Source organism: Pristiophorus japonicus, chromosome 9, assembly GCF_044704955.1.
Source record: "Pristiophorus japonicus isolate sPriJap1 chromosome 9, sPriJap1.hap1, whole genome shotgun sequence".
Classification (NCBI taxonomy): Eukaryota; Metazoa; Chordata; class Chondrichthyes; family Pristiophoridae; genus Pristiophorus; species Pristiophorus japonicus.
Window position 1 is genome coordinate 222,456,443 of NC_091985.1, and position 21,568 is coordinate 222,478,010.

Genomic DNA, 21,568 nt, shown 5'->3' on the forward strand with positions numbered 1-21,568 from the left:
ACTGAGCCTGCTCCGTCATTCAATAAGATCATGGCTGATCTGGTCATAGACTCAGCTCCACTTCCCTGCCCGCTCCCCATAACCCTTTACTGCCTTACGCTCAAGAATCTGTCTATCTCCGCCTTAAATATATTCAATGACCCAGCCTCCACAAATCTCTGGGGCAGAGAATTCCATATATTTACAACCCTCAGAGAAGAAATTACTCCTCATCTCAGTTTTAAATGGGTGGCTCCTTATTCTAAGACGGTGTCCCCTAGTTTTAGTTTCCTCCTATGAGTGGAAATATCCTCTCTGCACCCACCTTGTCGAGCCCCTTCATTATCTTATAAGTTTCAATCAGATCACCTCTCATTCTTCTGAACTATAATATGTATAGGCCCAACCTACTTAACCTATCCTCATAAGTCAACCCCTTCATCTCCGGAATCAACCTAGTGAACCTTCTCTGAACAGCCTCCAATGCAAGTATATCCTTCCTTAAATACGGAGACCAAAACAGTACACAGTACTCTAGGTGTGGCCTCACCAATACCCTGTACAGTTGTAGCAGGATGCTTTTATACTCTATTCCCCCTTGCAATAAAGGGCAATATTCTATTTGCCTTCCTCATTACTTGCTCTACCTGCATGCTAACTTTTTGTGTTTCATGCACAAGGATCCCCAGGTCTCTGTACTGCAGCACTTGCAATTTTTCTCCATTTAAATTATAATTTGCTTTTCTATTTTTTCTGCCAAAGTGGATAGCCTCACATTTTCCCTTATTATACTCCATTTGCCAAATTTTTGCCCACTTACTTAGCCTGTCTATATCCCTTTGCAGATTTTTTGTGTCCTCCTCACAATTTGCTTTCCCACCCATCTTTGTATCATCAGCAAACTTGGTTACATTACACTCGATCCCTTCATCCAAGTCGTTAATATAGATTGTAAATAGTTGAGGACCCAGCACCCCACTCGTCACTATTTGCCAACCGGAAAATGACCCATTTATCCCGACTCTGTTTTCTGTTAGTTAAGCAATCCTCTATCCATGCTAATATATTACCCCCAACACCATGAGCTTTTATCTTGTGCAGTAACCTCTTACGTGGCACCTTATCGAATGCCTTCCAAATATACCACATCCACTGGTTCCCCCTTATCCACCCTGTTTGTTACATCCTCAAAGAACTCCAGCAAATTTGTCAAACATGATTTCCCTTTCATAAAACCATGCTGACTCTGCTTGACCAAATTTTGCTTTTCCAAATGTCCCGCTACTGCTTCCTTAATAATGGACTCCAGCATTTTCCCAACGACAGATGTTCGGCTAACTGGTCTATAGTTTCCTGCTTTTTGTCTGCCTCCTTTTTTTAAATAGGGGTATTACATTTGTGGTTTTACAATCTGCTGGGATCTCCCCAGAATCCAAGGAATTTTGGTAGATTACAGCCAGTGGATCCACTATTTCTGCAGCCACTTCTCTTAAGACCCTAGGATTTAAGCCATCAGGTCCAGGGAACTTGTCCGCCTTTAGCCCCATTATTTTACTGAATACTACTTCTACCTATAGCCTCTTGATTATCCACTATTGGGATGTTTTTAGTGTTTTCTACCGTAAAAACCGATACAAAATATTTGTTCAACATCTCTGCCATTTCCCTGTTCTCCATTATTAATTCCCCAGTCTCGCCCTCTAGGGGACCAACATTTACTTTAGCCACTCTTTTCCTTTTTATGTACCTGTAGAAACTCTTACTATCTGTTTTTATATTTCATGCTAGTTTACTTTCATAATCTATCTTCCCTCTCTTAATCATTTTTTTAGTTGTTCTCCATTGGTTTTTAAAAATGTCCCAATCCTCTGGCCTCCCACTAGTTTTGGCCACATTGTATCCCTTTGTTTGCGATTTGATACCATCCCTTATTTCCTTAGTTAGCCATGGATGGTTATCGCTTCTCTGACAGTCTTTCCTTCTTACTGTAACAAGCTCGAGGGACTGAATGGCCGACTCCTGTACCCATGTCTACATTATGGTGGGGATGGTTACAGGATTATTGCTCGATCTCTGAACTCCTCTGATGGTACAACCACCCCCACCCCCCTTCGCCCAAACTCTCTGTTCCTGACTCTCCATACCCCACCCTCTTCACCCCAAACTCTCTGTTCCTGACTCTCCATACTCCACCCCCTTCGCCCCAAACTCTCTGTTCCTGACTCTCCATACCCCACCCTCTTCACCCCAAACTCTCTGTTCCTGACTCTCCATACCCCACCCCCTTCGCCCCAAACTCTCTGTTCCTGACTCTCCATACCCCACCCCCTTCGCCCCAAACTCTCTGTTCCTGATTCTCCATACTCCACCCCCTTCGCCCCAAACTCTCTGTTCCTGACTCTCCATACTCCACCCCCTTCGCCCCAAACTCTCTGTTCCTGACTCTCCATACTCCACCCCCTTCGCCCAAACTCTCTGTTCCTGACTCTCCATACCCCACCCCCTGCGCCCCAAACTCTCTGTTCCTGACTCTCCATACCCCACCCTCTTCACCCCAAACTCTCTGTTCCTGACTCTCCATACCCCACCCTCTTCGCCCCAAACTCTCTGTTCCTGACTCTCCATACCCCACCCCCTTTGCCCAAACTCTCTGTTCCTGACTCTCCATACCCCACCCTCTTCGCCCCAAACTCTCTGTTCCTGACTCTCCATACCCCACCCTCTTCGCCCCAAACTCTCTGTTCCTGACTCTCCATACCCCACCCTCTTCGCCCCAAACACTCTGTTCCTGACTCTCCATACCCCACCCTCTTCGCCCCAAACTCTCTGTTCCTAACTCTCCATACCCCACCCCTTCACCCCACCATTGGTGGCCGGGCCTTCAGCTGTCTCAACCCCAAGCGCTGGAATTCCCTGCCCGAACCCCTCCGCCTCTCCATGTGTCTCTCCTCCCCCTTTCAGACCATCCTTAAAACCCACCTCTTCGGTCGATCGTTTGATTACCCCGCCCTTTGACTCGGTGTCAATTTCTGTCACACAGCAGTCCTGTGCAGCACCCTGGGCCGTTTTACTAGGTTAATGGGGCTGTAGAAAGTGAGTCATAGTTCTGTACCTCGCTTCAGCTCCCGTTCCGATGCTGTGGTCTTCCCTTTTAACCACTGATGCCCCCTTCCACACTTTAATCATCTCTGACACTCTCCTTGCCCGGTTTCCTCTCCGCATAATCCCAAACTCATCCAAATATCTGCTCCCGCACTGAGTCTCCCTGTTCCCTCCTCGCTCCCTGACCTCCACTTCATTGTCAAAAATCCTCCTCCTTCGTCTAAAACTCCATCCTCACCGGCCATTCCTCCTCCTGATCCCTCCCTCCCACCTACCCCTTCGTCCGTCCGTCTCCCCTCTCCCCTTCCCCCCCTCTCCCCTCCCCCCCCCACCTTCGCCCTCTCTCACTGTCCATAGCAGTAGGAGGAGGCCATTCAGCCCCATCAAGGGGACTGGAACACTTCACTATTTCATTGGTTAGATACAGAATAAAGCTCCCTCTACACTGTCCCGTCAAACTCTCCCAGGGCAGGTACAGCACAGGTTAGAGAGAGTGAAGCTCCAGGTGTGGTCTCCCTGCCTCTAACACCAGGTCTCTGTCTCCACAGGCTATTGCTGATCGATGGCCATGGTGATCGGATAACTGGATGTGCACTAAGTCCTGATGGAAAACATCTGGCTACCTGTTCCTGGGATCAGACGGTGAAGGTAGGTTCTGTGTGCACGGGCATGCCCGGTGACTGGATACTTCACTCCTGTATTCACCCCGTGTCTCCATTCCCACAGCAGGAACAGGGTTTGGTTCTAACTGAGAGATTCCCAATAATGCCCTGCGGGGCTACTTAAATGACATGGAACTTTCAGCACAGGACAAGCCATTCGGCCCAACAGATGTCTATACTCCACTCGGGAATGTGGAGACTGAGAGAAGGGATTCAATTCCCCGTCTGACCTGGAGATTCATCGATGCCATCACACCGGGGAGAGGCCGTTCACCTGCTCTGAGTGTGGGAAGGGATTCACTCAGTCATCCAACCTGCTGAGACACCAGCGAGGTCACAAGTGACTGCAGGGTTTGGATTCTGCTGTTGTTGCTGCTGCTGTTCACATCCCGACTGAACCATGTTCATTCTGTTATTTGGAATTTGTTTCTGCTGATAACCCTTCAACTCGGCAGGAGTTTAATATTTTGATATTTCAAGTAACTGTTGATATTTGATGTCTTGAAGATAAGAGGAGACTAATTAATGTCCTGTTTCTGACTGCTCCATTTTTGATCGGGGCCCAGGAGAGGCGAGGGTTCGGGGCCCAGAAGAGCCGAGGGCCCAGGGGCAGCACAGGCCAGCCCACACTGCAATCTATGGATAGTAGGAGGATGTGTGTGCACTAGGTCTGTGCAACAGAGTCTTGGTTAACCCTTGCCACTGGATCAAAACCTAGCTCTGTCAAGCCCGTGTGGTGTCTGGTGTGCAACGGCCACCCCACGTTAAAAGTCCATGCACAGGCATCTTCCATCCTTCAGCATGGAGTTTGGGACCTAGAATGTCAGGTCCCTCATTGAAATACCTGTGAACATCCCTTTTCGGCGTGGAAACGCGTCATCCTCGATAGGAGGGACTGCCTAATACTATACGAGCCTCTTCCCACCTCTTTCATCTAACTTCTCACTAAAGTCATTCTTACCGTCTCAGTGACAACCGCCAACAGACAAGAGACCCTTTTGTGATATGGATTCAACAAGAACTTGGTGGAGCCAGAACAGCTTCATCACGTTTCTCAGGATTGCATTTGACCCCGAGCTCCCCAGCGGGTGAAAGGTCAGTGCCTGACCCACTGACCTCCCCCCAACCCAGTCCTCCATCAGAGAGAAACCTTCATCCCCAGTGTCGGGGGCTGCATTTCACCCCAGATCCCAGAGGGTCAAAGGTCAGTGACGGCATCAATCCACAACCGTTATTTACAGCTTCAATCGATTTTCTGTTTTAGGTCTGGGTGGTGGTCACAGGGAAGCTCAACGTCGCACTGACCAATCCCCACCCCCTCAACTGTGTGACCTTTCACCCTGAAGGTCAACTGCTGGCTACAGGCAGCTGGGACCGGACAGTCAAAATCTGGAACTGGGTGAGGGCGAGCATCGTGTCGGTGAGTACCAGCGAACGCTCGGGGGAGGGGCCCATGAGTCAGAGGGGGAGGGGAGCGGCCAGTGGATCCCATTGGTCAATGGGGGGGGGGGGGAGAGGGCCAGTGGATCCCATGGGTCGGGAGGGAGCAGTGGATCCCATGGATCAGTGGGGGAGGGGCCAGTGGATCCCATGGGTCATTGTCGGGGAGGGAAAGGGTCAGTGGATCCTGTACCCCAGTGGGGGGGGGGGGCGGTAGAGCCTATACCCCAGTGTGAGAGGGGGAGGGGCCAGTGGATCCCGTACCCCAGTGTGAGGGGGAGGGGTCAGTGGATCCCGTACCCCAGTGAGGGGGAGGGGCCAATGGATCCCGTACCCCAGTGAGGGGGAGGGGCCAATGGATCCCGTATCCCGGTGTGACGGGGCGGGCTGGTAGCTGATTTGCTGGGAAATACCAGGATGAATCCTAATGCCTGCTCCTCCTCCGCCCCCCCCCCCCCCCCCCCCCACCGCCTCGGTTGTTCTCTCTCTCTCTCTCTCTCTCTCTCTCTCTCTCTCTCTCTCTCTCTCTCTCTCTCTCTCTATCACCTCCTCCTCCATCCCCTCATCTCCTCTATCCCCTCCCTAGGTGCTACATGGACACCCGGCCTCAGTGCGAGCTGTGACCTTCGCCCCATCTGGAGAGTTCCTCGCCTCGGCCTCGCTGCTGGGAGAGGTGCGGCTCTGGTCGACCGCCTCTGGATTAGCGGTGGCCGGTTACCAGGCCCATCGGGGCCCCGTCACCGCGCTGCGATTCCTTGCCGATGGGCGTTACCTGCTCACCACTGGGGAGGACCATCAGGTAGGATGGCAGATCTCCCAGGACTGTGAATCAGCGTAACGGCGGCGGGGGGGGGGGGGGGGGGAAAGAGTGTGTTACGGTCATGATGTCAAGCCCCCAAGAGCGAGCTTTACGCCAATGAAATATATTTGGAGTGTAGTCACTGTTGTAATGTAGGAAACGCGGCAGTCAATTTACACTCAGCAAGCTCCCACAACCAGCAATATGATTATTGATCAGATCATCTGTTTTAGTGATGTTGATTGAGGTATAAATATTGGACCCAGAACACTGGGGGAACATCACTGTGTTCCTCCAATAGTGGCCGTAGGATCTTTTACGTTCTGCTGAGATGGCAAACGGGGCCCTCATTTAACGACACAGCCGAAAGATGTCCCCTCCGACAGTGCGGCGCTCCCTCAACACTGCCCCTCCGACAGTGCGACACTCCCTCAGCACTGCCCCTCCGACAGTGCGACACTCCCTCAGCACTGCCCCTCCGACAGTGCGGCGCTCCCTTCAGCACTGCACCGGAAGTGTCGGCCCTGGACTATAGGCTCGAGTCTCTGGAGGGGGGGCTCGAACCCACGACTCTCTGACTCAGAGGCGAGAGTCAGAGCCACTGAGCCACTGTTGACATGCCAGGCATGTAGGCAAGACCAGCACAGAGTAACAATACCAAAATCGGTTGAGAGAGGAAGGGATCCAGGTGTTGTGCACTGATCACTCAAGGTTCACGACCAATGCAGATGAGCCATTGCTAAAGCAGACAGGGGATTAGGTTATATTAATAGAACCATTCTATACAAGTCGAGGAGACCATTCTGTCCGTAAAAGATCCCATGGCGTATTTCGAAGGAGAGACCAACATCCCCAAAACACATGATCTGGTCGTATATCACATTGCTGGTTGTGGGATCTTGCTGTGCGTATATTGGCTGCCGCGTTTCCGACATTACAACGGTGACTATACTTTGAAAGTGCTTCTTTGGCTGTAAAGTGCTTTGAGGTGTCCTGAGGTCATGAAAGGCGCTAGAGAAATGCAAGTTACTTCGATCTTTATCACACTGCAGCTGTTGAGGTTAAATGCCATTTGCTACTCTTTGGCCCAGTTCCCCAGCGTGCCTCAGTCTGTCTCCAGAAGGTTGTACTTCCCGACTGCCTTGGATTAGATTCAGCACTGAGCGGTTGTGTGAAACTTTCTGCAAGGGTTAAATAAGATGGGCCGAATAGCCTCCCTCATCTGTAATAGCAACAATAACTTGCAGTTGTACAACACCTTTAACATAGTGAAACGTCCCAAGGTGCTTCACAGGACTGTAATCACATTAAATTTAACACCAAGCCACATTAGATATTAGGACAGGTGACCAAAAGCTGGGTCAAAGAGGTAGGTTTTAAGGAGCGTCTGAAAGTAGGAAAGAGGCGGAGAGGTTTAGGGAGGGAGTTCCAGAGCTCGGGGCCCAGGCAGCTGAAGGGCCGGACACCGATGGTGGAGCGATTATAATCAGGGATGGTCAAAAGGGCAGAATTTGAGGAGTGCAGACATCTCCAGAGGGTTGATGGGGAGGGGCGAGGAGAGATTTGAACACCAGGATGAGGATTTTAAAATCAAGGCCTGGCCGGACCGAGTGCCAGTGTAGGTCAGTGAGCACACTATGCTGTGATCACTGGGGTCGTGTCGGGATGTGTGGGGGGGGTGTCGTGTCAGGATGTAGGGGGCGGGGGGGGAGTAGGGTCAGGATGTGGTGGGGAACAGGGTGGGGAGGTGTAGGGTCAGGATGTGGGGGGGTGTAGGTTCAGGATGGCGGGTGGGGGGGAACAGGATGGGGGGTTGTAGAGACCAGGGGGTGGGGGGGAGAACAGGATGACGAGAGTTTGGGAGAATGAATCAAGCCCCACACTGGTGTGTTCTGCAGGTTCGGATCTGGTCCGGGACTCTGGGCCGGGCCTGTGGACAGTACATTACAGACCAGACCTCCGCTGCCCTATGTGTGTCTGTCAGTAGGAATGGTGTGCTGATGGCTGTCGGTTACCACAGCAACCAGGTGAAAATCTTTCAGCTTGAAACAGGTACGTGTTACAGGAACGCTGTCATACCGTTCAAGGACCTGGGCTACAATCCAGTGACAGACACAGGAGATGAAGAGCTGTTCTCTCTGATGGGGGACTGGGTGGGGCAGTGGGTCAGACACTGACCTTTCACCCTCTGGGCCTGAGCTCAAATCCAGATTCAGACAGGATGTGAAGGCATCCTCTCTCTGGGGTGGTGGGTGGGAGGACGACTATCATAGAGTATCATAGAATGTACAGCACAGAAACTGGTCGTTCAGCCCAAGCGGTCAATATCGGTCTTTATGTTCCACACGGGTCTCCTCCCACCTTACTTCATCTGTCCTCGTGAGCTTATCCTTGTATTCCTCACGGGTTGGATTGAGAGAAATGGGGAGAGGTTGGGTGGGATTAAGGGACCTTTTACGTTCTCTTGAGACGGCAAATGGGGCCCTCCTTTAACATCCCATCCAAAAGATGTCCTCTCCGGCAGCGCAGCGCTCCCTCGGTACTGCCCCTCCGACAGCGCAGCGCTCCCTCGGTACTGCCCCTCCGACAGTGCAGCGCTCCCTCGGTACTGCCCCTCTGACAGAGCAGCACTCCCTTGGTACTGCCCCTGGGAGTGCCAGCCCTGCATTATCGGCTTGATTTTCTGGAGGGGGGGGCTCGAACCCACGACTCTCTGACTCCAGAGGTGAGAGTGAGAGCCACTGAGCCATCGCTGACATGCCAGGCATGTTGCCAAGACCAGCACAGAGTAACAATACCAAAATCGGTCGAGAGAGGAAGGGATCCAGGTGTGGTGGATTGAGGGATCTGGGGAGAGAGTGGGTGGGATTGAGGGGCAAGGATGTGTTGGGTGGGTGAGATTGAAATTTTCCAGGGACGGGATGGTCTGTGGGCCGTACGCACAACAAACCCCCACCCCCTACCCCCGCCCCTCCTTACTGCCGGTCTGTGGGCCGTACGCCCCCTCTTCCCCCCCCCCCCTCACTGCAGGTCTGTGGGCCGTACGCCCCCTTCTCACCCTCCTCACTGCCGGTCTGTGGGCCGTACGCCCCCCCTCTGCCCCGGTTCTCACTCTGCCCTCTCTCTGACTAGGTGCCCTGACTGTGGAGTGCGAGGTCCCACAGGTGCCCGTGCGATGCCTGCAGTGGTTGGACGGCGAGGAGCTCCTGGTGTCTGGCTCAGATGACAACGTTCTGCGAGTGTGGCGGGTGCAGGGGTTTGGGGCAAGCTGTGAGCATCGCTGCTGGGGCCACATGAGACCCCCAGTATCCTTTTCTCACTCCCAACAATTCCTGGCTTCAGCCTCAGGTAACGGTTAACACTTTTCATATTGCTCTCCCCTCCCCCCCCCCCCATTCTCTCTTTCTCCCCCCCCCCCCCCCCCCGTCTTCTCCGAACCCCCCCCCGGCCACTCCACAGACATTGTATTTCCCTGGGGTGCTGGCACATTTGCCCTTTCCCTGTTGCTCTCTGACCTCCTCCTGTTCCCGTTTCCTGTTCCCCCTCCTATTCCTTTCCCCCTTTCTCTACCTGCCTGATCTCTCCGCTCTCTCTCCCCAGATGATTTCACCGTCCTGCTCTGGACGCTGGCCGAGCTGGTGGACCGGGAAGGCTGCGCGGATGTGACCCCGGCCTGCGTGCTGAGAGGTCACTGCAACTCGGTCACCTGCTGCTCCTTCAGCCCCGATGGGCTGCGGTTGGTGACCAGCAGCAAGGACAAGGTAGGCGAGGGCCTAGTGACAGAGGGAGAAGCGAATCCACCGGCCTACATTCAGATCGTCTACACACACTCTGACCTTTCACCCTCTGCAACCTGGGGTCCAATCCAGAGCCGGGGTGAAGGTCTTCTCATGCTGGGGGTCAGTAGGTCAGACACCTACCTTTCACCCCGTGAGTCCTGGGTTTCTGCTCCTGATCACCAACCAGTGACACCTGCAGGAAAGTGCTGGGGGAGGTGGCGGTGGGGGGGGGGGGGAAGAATCGGACGGAAACCACTTCGGGGCTGGGCTGAGATGGCGCCTCTGTCGTCGAATACCCTGCCGACTCCCAATGTCCAGGCTCCAGCATGCAAGGGAAGGGACATGGGGTGAGGGGTCAGAGGGCGTCCTACTCCGTGGACCAGGGAATGAGTCAGTGCCAGGTGGAATCGGGGGATTGGGCTGCAAACCTTGTCGTGCGAGTCTGACGCCCTGTTTGTTTTGGCAGAGCCTCCTGTTCTGGGACCTCACAACTCTCCCTGTCCACATCTCCCTGTCCCTGCTCTCCTGTCACCAGGACTGGATTACAGGATGTACCTGGGCCCCTCGATACGTGGTGAGTCTGTCATAACCACCTCCAGCCTGACACCCTCCCTATCTCTGTAACCTCCTCCAGCCCCTCTACACCCTCCCTATCTCTGTAACCTCCTCCTGCCCCTACACCCTCCCTATCTCTGTAACTACCTCCAACCTGACACCCTCCCTATCTCTGTAACCTCCTCCTGCCCCTACACCCCTCCCTATCTCTGTAACCTCCTCCAGCCCCTACACCCCTCCCTATCTCTGTAACCTCCTCCAGCCCCTACACCCCTCCCTATCTCTGTAACCTCCTCCAGCCCCTACACCCCTCCCTATCTCTGTAACCTCCTCCAGCCCCTACACCCCTCCCTATCTCTGTAACCTCCTCCTGCCCCTACACCCCTCCCTATCTCTGTAACCTCCTCCAGCCCCTACACCCCTTCCTATTTCTGTAACCTCCTCCAGCCCCTACACCTCCCTATCTCTGTAACCTCCTCCAGCCCTATACCCTCCCTATCTCTGTAACCCCCTCCAGCCCCTACACCCCTCTCTATCTCTATAATCTCCTCCAGCCCCTACACCCCTCCCTATCTCTGTAACCTCCTCCTGCCCCTACACCCCTCCCTATCTCTGTAACCTCCTCCTGCCCCTACACCCCTCCCTATCTCTGTAACCTCCTCCAGCCCCTACACCCCTTCCTATTTCTGTAACCTCCTCCAGCCCCTACACCTCCCTATCTCTGTAACCCCCTCCAGCCCCTACACCCCTCCCTATCTCTGTAACCTCCTCCAGCCCCTACACCCCTCCCTATCTCTGTAACCTCCTCCTGCCCCTACACCCCTCCCTATCTCTGTAACCTCCTCCAGCCCCTACACCCCTTCCTATTTCTGTAACCTCCTCCAGCCCCTACACCTCCCTATCTCTGTAACCTCCTCCAGCCCTATACCCTCCCTATCTCTGTAACCTCCTCCAGCCCCATACCCTCCCTATCTCTGTAACCCCCTCCAGCCCCTACACCCCTCTCTATCTCTATAATCTCCTCCAGCCCCTACACCCCTCCCTATCTCTGTAACCTCCTCCTGCCCCTACACCCCTCCCTATCTCTGTAACCTCCTCCTGCCCCTACACCCCTCCCTATCTCTGTAACCTCCTCCTGCCCCTACACCCCTCCCTATCTCTGTAACCTCCTCCAGCCCCTGCACCCCTTCCTATTTCTGTAACCTCCTCCAGCCCCTACACCTCCCTATCTCTGTAACCTCCTCCAGGCCTACACCCTCCCTATCTCTGTAACCTCCTCCAGGCCTACAACCCACTCTATCTCTGTAACCTCCACCAGCCCTACAACCTCCCAGATGTCTGTAACCTCCTCCACCCCCTACAACCCATTCTATCTCTGCAACCTCCACCAGCCCTACAACCTCCCAGATATCTGTAACCTCCTCCACCCCCTACACCCTTCCCTATCTCTGTAACCTGCTCCAGCGTTACAACCCTTCGAGATCTCTGCGTTCCTTCATCCCTGGCCTCTTGAACATCCCTGATTATAATTGCTCCATCAGTGGCCGGGCCTTCAGCTGCCTGGGCCCCGAGCTTTGGAACTCCCTCCCTAAACTCTCCACACCTCTCCTCCTCTAAGACGCTGCTTAACACCTACCTCTTTGACCCAGCTTTTGGTCATCTGTCTAAAGTCTCCTTATGTGCTTCGGTGTCAAATTTTGTTTGATAATCGTTCCTGTGAAGCGTCTTGGGACCTTTTACGATGTTAAAGGCATTATATAAATGCAAGTTGTTATAACCACTGGTTCCTGCTCTCCGATATTAACCTTGGATCAATGTTTGACTGATGTGTACTTTTTGCCAATGGGAATTTCCAGGAACGTTGGTTGATTGAAGGAGTCATTGGCTTCCTCTTTGCTAATGGCAGTTACCTGGTGAAGGTCATGACCCCACGTGAGGAACACAAGTAAGGTCGTGAAGGGTAGGAGTGCAGATAAGGGAAATCAGGGATCAGATGATGACGAGCTTGATTTTGAGAAACCTGTAGATTGGGAATGAAGAGGGCGTACTGAACGGGGCGTGGGAGGAATGATCTAACTTGTGCTGTACCTGCCCTGGGAGTGTTTGATGGGACAGTGTAGAGGGAGCTTTACTCTGTATCTAACCCGTGCTGTACCTGCCCGGAAAGGTTCCAATCCGATCGCTCATTCTGATTGGCTGTTCTGTCTCTGTGGCGACAGGCCTCTTGCTCCAATGATGGGACGGTTCGTCTGTGGGATCCGAACAATGGAGAATGCATCCGGGAATTAAAGGGACACACGTCCGCCGTCAGTGGGGTCTCCATCATGGTGAGTGTCAGCAACACAGGGCTTGTGGGGGGGGGGGTGTTACTGAGTGACAGTGTGAGGAAGCTGGATTAACATCAGTACAGATACAGTCAGTAACACAGAGCACTGGGGGAGGGGTTACTGAGTGAGTGTGAGGGAGCTGCATTAACATCAGTAGAGATACAGTCAGTAACACACAGTGCTGGGGGAGGGGTTACTGAGTGACAGTGTGAGGGAGCTGGATTAACATCAGTAGAGATACAGTCAGTAACACAGAGCACTGGGGGTGGGGTTACTGAGTGACAGTGTGAGGGGAGAGCGGACGGGTGGTGGTGGGGGGGAAAAGACCCTGTTGCTATTCTTACCCCGTGCTCCCACCCTTTATATTCCAGGCGGATCTTGTGCTGTCGGTCAGCGGGACCGGGGACCTGGTGGTGTGGAAGGAGTCGGGAGCTGCCGTTACCACCATCCACGCCCACCCTCGCCGCATCAATCACCTGGCGGCCTTCAACAAACCAGGGTCTGCGGTGCAAGCAGAGCGCGGTGAGAGAGGGGCTGTTCACCGCACCCTCCCCCACCCCCCCACTCCCCGAGGGGTATCTCCATACCATCAATCTCATAATAGTCCCATAGCCCTATATCAATCCCATAGCCCTGTATCAATCCCAAACTAATCCCACTGTCCCGCTCTCTACCCATAGCCCTGTATCAATTCCAAACTAATCCCACTGCCCCGTTCTCTTCCCATAGCACTATATCAATTCCAAACTAATCCCACTGTTCCGCTCTCTCGGTACCAACGATATAGGTATAAAACGGGATGAGGTCCTACAAGACGAATTTAGGGAGCTAGAAGATAAATTTAAAAAGTAGGACCTCAAAAGTGATAATCTCCAGATTGCTACCAGTGCCACATGCTAGTCAGAGTAGGAATCGCAGGATTGCTCAGATGAATACGTGGCTTAAGGAGTGGTGGAGAAGGGAGGGATTCAAATTTCTGGGATATTGGAACCGGTTCTGGGGGAGGTGGGACCAGTACAAATTGGACGGTCTGCACCTGGGCTGCACCGGAACCAATGTCCTAGAGGGAGTGTTTGCTAGTGCTGTTGGGGAGGGGTTAAACTAATATGGCAGGGGGATGGGAACCGATGCAGGGAGACAGAGGGAAGTAAAATGGGGGCAGAAGCAAAAGACAGAAAGAAGAAAAGTAAAAGTGGAAGGCAGAGAAACTCAAAGCAAAAAGGGCCACATTTCAGCAAACTTCTAAAGGGGCAAAATGTGTTAAAAAGACAAGCCTGAAGGATCTGTGCCTCAATGCAGGACTATTCGGAATAGAGTGATCATGGCTGGGAACTTAACATCCAGGGGTATTCAACATTTAGAAAGGATAGACAGAAAGGAAAAGGAGGTGGGGTGGCGTTGCTGGTTAAAAAGGAAATTAATGCAAGAGTAAGGAAGGACATTAGCTTGGATGATGTGGAATCGGTATGGGTGGAGCTGCGGAATACCAAAGGGCAGAAAACGCTAGTGGGAGTTGTGCACAGAACACCAAACAGTAGTAGTGAGGTTGGGGACAGCATCAAACAAGAAATTAGGGATGCGTGCAATAAAGATACAGCAGTTATCATGGGCGACTTTAATCTACATATTGATTGGGCGAACCAAACTGGTAGCAATGTGGTGGAGGAGGATTTCCTAGAGTGTATTAGGGATGGTTTAATAGACCAATATGTCGAGGAGCCAACTAGAGGGCTGGCCATCCTAGACTGGGTGTCGTGTAATGAGAAAGTACTAATTAGCAATCTTGTGCGAGGCCCCTTGGGGAAGAGTGACCATAATATGGTAGAATTCTTAATTAAGATGGAGAGTGATAGTTAATTCCGAGACTAGGGTCCTGAACTTAAGGAAAGGTAACTTCGATGATATAAGATGTGAATTGGCTAGAATAAACTGGCGAGTGATACTTAAAGGGTTGATGGTGGATAGGCAATGGCAAACGTTTAAAGATCACATGGATGAACTTCAACAATTGTACATCCCTGTCTGGAGTAAAAATCAAACGGGGAAGGTGGCTCAACCGTGGCTAACAAGGAAAATTAAGGATAGTGTTAAATCCAAGGAAGAGGCATATAAATTGGCCAGACAAAGCAGCAAACCTGAGGACTGGGAGAATTTTATAATACAGCAGAGGAGGACAAAGGGTTTAATTAGGAGTGGGAAAATAGAATATGAGAGGAAGCTTGCTGGGAACATAAAAACTGACTTCAAAAGCTTCTATAGATATGTGAAGAGAAAAAGATTAGTGAAGACAAACGTAGGTCCCTTGCAGTCAGATTCAGGTGAATTTATAATAGGGAACAAAGAAATGACGGACCAGTTAAACAAATACTTTGGTTCTGTCTTTACGAAGGAAGACACAAATAACCTTCTGGAAATACTAAGGGACCGAGGGTCTAGTGAGCAGGAGGAACTGAAGGAAATCCTTATTAGGTGGGAAATTGTGTTAGGGAAATTGATGAGATTGAAGGGCGATAAATCCCCGGAGCCTGATGGTCTGCATTCCAGAGTACTGAAGGAAATAGTCCTAGAAATAGTGGATGCATTGGTGATCATTTTCCAACGGTCTATCGACTCTGGATCGGTTCCTATAGACTGGAGGGTACCTAATGTAACACCACTTTTTAAGAAGGGAGGGAGAGAGAAAACGGATAATTTTTGACCGGTTAGCCTGACATCAGTAGTGGGGAAAATGTTGGAATCAATTATTAAAGATGAAATAGCAGCACATTTGGAAAGCAGTGACTGGATCAGCCCAAGTCAGCATGGATTTATGAAGGGGAAATCCTGCTTGATAAATCCTCTAGAATTGTTTGAGGATGTAACTGGTAGAGTGGACAAGGGAGAATCGGTGGATGTGGTGTATTTGGACTTTCAAAAGGCTTTTGACAAAGGTCCCACACAAGAGATTGGTGTGCAAAATTAAAGCACATGGTATTGGGGGTAATGTACTGACATGGATAGAGAACTGGTTGGCAGACAGGAAGCAGAGAGTCGGGATAAACGGGTCCTTTTCAGAATGGCAGACAGTGACTAGTGGGGTGCTACAGGGCTCAGTGCTGGGATCCCAGCTATTTACATTATACATTAATGATTTGGATGAGGGAATTGAGTGTAATATCTCCAAGTTTGCAGATGACACTAAGCTGTGTGGCGGTGTGAGCTGTGAGGAGGATGCTAAGAGGCTGCAGGGTGACTTAGACAGGTTAGTTGAATGGGCAAACGAGTGGCAGATGCAGTATAATGTGGATAAATGTGAGGTCATCCACTTTCGTAGCAAAACCACGAAGGTAGAATATTATTTGAATGGTGGCAGATTAGGAAAAGGGGAGATGCAACGAGACCTGGGTGTCATGGTACATCAGTCATTGAAAGTTGGCAAACAGGTACAGTAGGCGCTGAAGAAGGCAAATGGTAGCTAGGGGATTTGAGTATAGTAGCAGGGAGATTTTACTGAAGTTGTACAGGGCCTTGGTGAGGCCTCACCTGGAATATTGTGTTCAGTTTTGGTCTCTTAATCTGAGGAAGGACATTCTTGCTATTGAGGGAGTGCAGCGAAGGTTCACCAGACTGATTCCCGGGATGGCAGGACTGACATATGAGGAGAGACTGGATTGACTAGGCCTCTATTCACTGGAGTTTAGAAAGATGAGAGGGGATCTCAGAGAGACATATAAAATTCTGATGGGGCTGGACAGGTTAGATGCAGGAAGAATGTTAGGGAAGTTCAGAACCAAGGGACACAGTCTTAGGATAAGGGGTAAGCCATTTAGGACTGAGCGGAGGAGAACCTTCTTCACTCAGAGTTGTTAACCTGTGGATGCCAGTTCATTGGATGTATTCAAGAGGGAGTTAGATATGGCCCTTACGGCTAAAAGGATCAAGGGTTATGGAGAGAAGCAGGAAAGGGGTACTGAGGTGAATGATTAGCCATGATCTTATTGAATGGCGGTGCAGGCCCGAAGGGCCGAATGACCCATGCAAGGTCTGGAGAAAGAGTCAGACTGAATGCTGTGAGCGCAAAGTAAAGTGTGTCCTTAGTCTTTTATTGCAGGTCTCCAGAGTGCCTCTCCAACCTGTGAAGCCCTCTTAAATACTTATGCTCCCAAGGAATTATGAGATCCCTTGGGACTCTGGGGAATGGGCCCTCTGGTGGCTGTACACAATATATACAAGTCCAGATACATAACAACATTCCACCCTAAAGTCAATAGTGTAACTATTTACAATCTGAGTCGATCTGGGACCCTTCTTGACCTGGTTGATCGTCTCGGTGTGAAGGCTGGTGTTGTTGAGTCATGTGTTGGTCCCTCGCTGGGTTGCTGTGCAGCTGGCCTTGCTGGGCTGCCTGGTGTGTTGGGCCCTGCAGCGCTGCTGTGGAAGATGGTTTCTGCTTTCTGGTCAACCGTGATGCCGGTTCCCACTGGTGTGTGTGTTGGGGGATCAAAAAAGGTAGGGTCCAAGATGGGTTGCTCAGGGTAGTCCATGAATCTGAGTTTGATTTGGTCCTGGTGTTTCTGGTGAATGAGTCCATTTGAAAGTTTGATCCAAAACTCTCTGCTCCCCTCTTTAGCCACGACAGTGCCGGGAAGCCACTTGGGACCTTGTCCATAGTTTAATACCAAATACAAGATCATTGACTTCAATCTCGCATGACACATTTGCGCTATAATGGTATGCACTTTGTTGAAGCTGCCTACTCTCTAGCTGTTCATGTAGATCCGGGTGAACTAGCCAGAGCCTTGTCTTAAGTGCTCTTTTCATGAGCAGTTCAGCAGATGGGATCCCAGAGAATGAGTGGGGTCTCATGCGGTAGCTAAGCAGGACTCAGTATAGGGGAGTCTGCAGTGAGCCTTCAGTTACCCTCTTCAAGCCTTGCTTGATGGTTTGCACTGCTCTCTGCCTGACCATTGGACGCAGGTTTAAACGGGGCAGAGGTGACATGTTTGATCCTGTTACGGGTCATAAATTCTTTGAACTCAGCACTGGTAAAACATGGCCCGTTGTTACTCACCAGGACATCGGGTAAGCCATGTGTGGCAAACGTGGCCCGCAGGCTTTCAGTGGTGGCAGCGGAAGTGCTAGCCGACATTATCTCACATTCAATCCACTTGGAGTATGCGTCTCCAACCACAAGGAACATTTTACCCAAGAACACGCCTGCATAGTCGACGTGTACCCTAGACCACGGTTTGGAAAGCCAAGACCATAAACTTAGTGGCGCCTCCCTGGGTACATTGCTTAACTGCGAGCTTGTATTACATCTGTGAATGCAGGACTTTTAAGTCCGCATCGATACTGGGCCACCACACATGGGATCGAGCTATCGCTTTCATCATTACGATGCCTGGGTGGGTACTGTGAAGGTCATTGATGAAGGTGTCTCTGCCCTTCTTGGGGACCACTACTCGATTGCCCCACAGAAGGCAGTCTGCCTGTATAGACATTTCATCTTTGCACTTTATCTCTTCCTGCATTTCCACTGGGACATGGACCAGCTCCCGTGAAGCACACAGCTTTTGACTAGAGATAATAAGTGGTCCCGTCTTGTCCAGGTTTTGATCTGCCGGGCAGGGGACGGGTGATTGCTCACTTTCAAATATTTCCATAACCATGGCTATATCTGCGAGCTGCGCCATTTCCACTCCCGTGCTGGGCAATGGCAGCCGACTGAGAGCATCGGCGCAGTTTTCTGTGCCTGGCCTGTGACGGATGGTGTAGTTGTATGCGAACAACGTGAGCGTCCATCTCTGGATGCGGACTGATGCGTTGGTATTTATCCCTTTGCTCTCGGAAAACAGGGCTATAAGTGGCTTATGGTCAGTTTCCAATTCGAATTTTAGCCCAAACAGGTATTGATGCATTTTCTTTACCCCATAGACACACGCTAACACTTCTTTTTCAATCATGCTGTCAGCTCTCTTGGCCTTAGACAGACTCCTGGATGCATAAGCAACCGGTTGCAATTTCCCGAAATCATTAGCTTGTTGTAATACACACCCGACGCCGTATGATGACGCATCACATGCTCGTACCAAAAGCTTACCTGGATCATACAACACAAGCAATTTCTTTGAGCATAACAATTTTCTCGCTTTTACAAAGGCATTTTCTTGGCTTTTGCCCCAAACCCATTTGCCCCCTTTTCATGGTAAGACATGTCGTGGTTCTAGCAGGGTGCTGAGACCCGGTAAGGTGTTACCAAAGTAATTCAAGAGTCCCAGGAACAACCACAGCTCCGTCACGTTCTGTGGCCTCGGTACGTTCTCGATTGCCTCCGTCTTCGCGTTGGTGGGCCTGATGCCGTCCGCCGCAATCCTCCTTCCCAAGAACTCCACTTCAGGCGCCAGGAAAATGCACTTCGAGCGTTTTAACTTGAGCCCCATGCGGTTGAGCTGACTAAGAACCTCCTCCAGGTTCTGCAGATGCTCGACTGTGTTCCGACCTCTGACCAAGGTGTCGTCCTGGAAGACCACGGTGTGTGGGACCAACTTCAGTAAACTTTCCATGTTTCTCTGGAATATCGCCGCCGCTGATCAGATTCCAAATGGGCATCTGTTATAAACAAAAAGACCTTTCTGCATGTTGATGCAGGTGAGGGCCTTCGATGATTCCTCTAGTTCCTGCGTCATGTAGGCAGTGGTCAGATCCAGCTTCATGACTGTCTTTCCTCCCGCCAGTGTTGCAAAGAGGTCGTCGGTTTTTGGAAGTGGGTATTGGTCCTGCAGGGAGAAATGATTAATAGTTACTATGTAATCACCACAGATTCTGACGGTGCCGTCTCCCTTGAGGACTGGGATAATAGGACTGGCCCACTCGCTGAACTCGATCAATGAGATGATGCCCTCTCTTTGTAGTCGGTCGAGCTCAATTTTTATCTGTTCTCTCAGCATGTACGGTACTGCTCTCACCTTGTGATGGATGGGTCGCGCCCCCAGTATTAAGTGGATCTGCACTTTTGCTCCTTGGAATTTCCTGATGCCTGGTTCGAACAGCAAAGGAAATTTGTTTAAGACCTGGACACACGAAGTGTCATCAGCGGGCGATAGCGCTCGGATGTCATCCCAGTTCCAGCGTATCTTTCCCAGCCAGCTCCTGCTGAGCAGCGTGGGACCATCGCCCGGTACCACCCAGAGTGATAGCTTGTGCACTGCTCCATCGTAGGAGACCTTTACAGTAGCACTGCCGATTATAGGAATACATTATTTTGTGTAAGTTCTTAGTTTTGTGCGAATTGGAGTTAAGACTGGCCCTGAGGCCTTGTTGCACCACAACCTTTCGAAAGTCTTTTTGCCCATGATGGACTGGCTCGTGCCCGTGTCCAGCTCCATTGACACTGGGAATCCATTTAGTTCAACCTTCAGCATTATTGGGGGACAATTCGTGGTGAATGTGTGCACCCCATGTACCTCTGCCTCCTCTATCAGAGTTTCGTCGTGATCCTCCGTGGATCTGTCCTCCTCTGCAACGTGGTGGTTTGCAGGTTTAGCAGGCCTAGCAGCTCACCTGCACACTCTTTGGAGGTGTCCCATTGTTCCACAGCCCTTGCAAATGTATCCTTTGAATCGGCGTGAATGGAAACAATGATCACCCCCGCAGCGCCAACAAGGTGTTAATGGCCTTGCATTCATCACCCTTGATGGTGGACTCGGACTCTGCGGACGTGTAGCTGCAAGTATGAGACCTGCCCTGTCCGTTATGATTCGAAAACAACATCACTTTGTTCACAGTACTTGTAGCAGCACTTGTGTGCTGAGCGATTTGCTTAGTTTAGTATTGTCACTGGTGGCAATGAAAGCCTGGGCTATCGCTGTGGCCTTACTCAAGGTTGGGGTCTCTACAGTGAAATGTTTGCGAAGTGTGGTTTCGTGGCCAATGCCAAGTATGAAAAAGTCTCTGAGCATGTGCTCCAAATGTCCTTCAAATTCGCAATGTCCTGCAAGGTGTCTTAGCTCGGCGACGTAACTCGGCAACATAACTCGCTACTTCCTGGTCTTCAGATCTTTTGTAGGTGTAGAACCGGTACCTCGCCATCAGAACGCTTTCCTTCAGGTTCAAATGCTGTCAGACCAGTGTGCAGAAATCATCGTACGATTTCTCCGTGGGTTTCACTGGAGTGAGCAGATTCATCATGAGGCCATACGCTGGTGCCCCACAAACGTTGAGGATGATTGCTCTGTTTGGCAGTGCTCTCTCCCCCATCTAGCTCATTGGCCACAAAGTATTGGTCGAGTCGCTTCACAAAAGATTCACAATCATCTCCCTCCGAGAATTTCTCCAGAATGCCCACTGTTCTCTGCATCTTTGGGTTCGTTATCTGTATCTCGTCGCCAGTTGTAGTGTATGGAGAAAGAGTCAGACTGAACACTGAGCTCAAAGTAAAGTGTGACCTTAGTCTTTTATTGCAGGTCTCCAAAGTGCCTCTCCAACCTGTGGAGCCTTCTTAAATACCTGTGCTCCCTTGGGACTCCGGGGAATGAGCCGTCTGGTGGCTGTACAGAGTAAATACAAGTCCAGATACATAACAGTCTACTCCTGTACCTATTTTCTATGTTTCTCTCCCATAGCCCTGTATCAATCCCAAACTAATCATAAAAACATAGAAACATAGAAAATAGGTGCAGGAGTAGGCCATTCGGCCCTTTGAGCCTGCACCACCATTCAATAAGATCATGGCTGATCATTCACCTCAGTACTCCTTTCCTGCTTTCTCTCCATACCCCTTGATCCTTTTAGCAATAAGGGCCATATCTAACTCCCTCTTGAATATATCCAATGAACTGAACTGGCATCAACAACTCTCTTCGGTAGGGAATTCCACAGGTTAACAACTCTGAGTGAAGAAGTTTCTCCTCATCTCAGTCCTAAATGGCTTACCCCTTATCCTTA

General features: G+C 51.0%; 1 protein-coding gene and 1 pseudogene across 1 annotated transcript in view; one reads left to right on the forward strand and one right to left on the reverse strand.

Moving 5' to 3' along the window:
• LOC139274159 (zinc finger protein 850-like) overlaps positions 1-21,568 on the reverse strand; it is a 360,216-nt pseudogene that overhangs the window by 217,741 nt on the left and 120,907 nt on the right.
• LOC139272895 (telomerase protein component 1-like) overlaps positions 1-21,568 on the forward strand; it is a 76,980-nt gene that overhangs the window by 37,641 nt on the left and 17,771 nt on the right. The window contains exons 17-25 of the mRNA XM_070888997.1: positions 3,630-3,729; positions 5,008-5,163; positions 5,770-5,982; positions 7,881-8,034; positions 9,115-9,330; positions 9,583-9,743; positions 10,228-10,335; positions 12,536-12,643; positions 13,015-13,165. Of these exons, the coding sequence (XP_070745098.1) occupies positions 3,630-3,729; positions 5,008-5,163; positions 5,770-5,982; positions 7,881-8,034; positions 9,115-9,330; positions 9,583-9,743; positions 10,228-10,335; positions 12,536-12,643; positions 13,015-13,165 (1,367 nt within the window). The remainder of the gene's footprint in view (positions 1-3,629; positions 3,730-5,007; positions 5,164-5,769; positions 5,983-7,880; positions 8,035-9,114; positions 9,331-9,582; positions 9,744-10,227; positions 10,336-12,535; positions 12,644-13,014; positions 13,166-21,568) is intronic.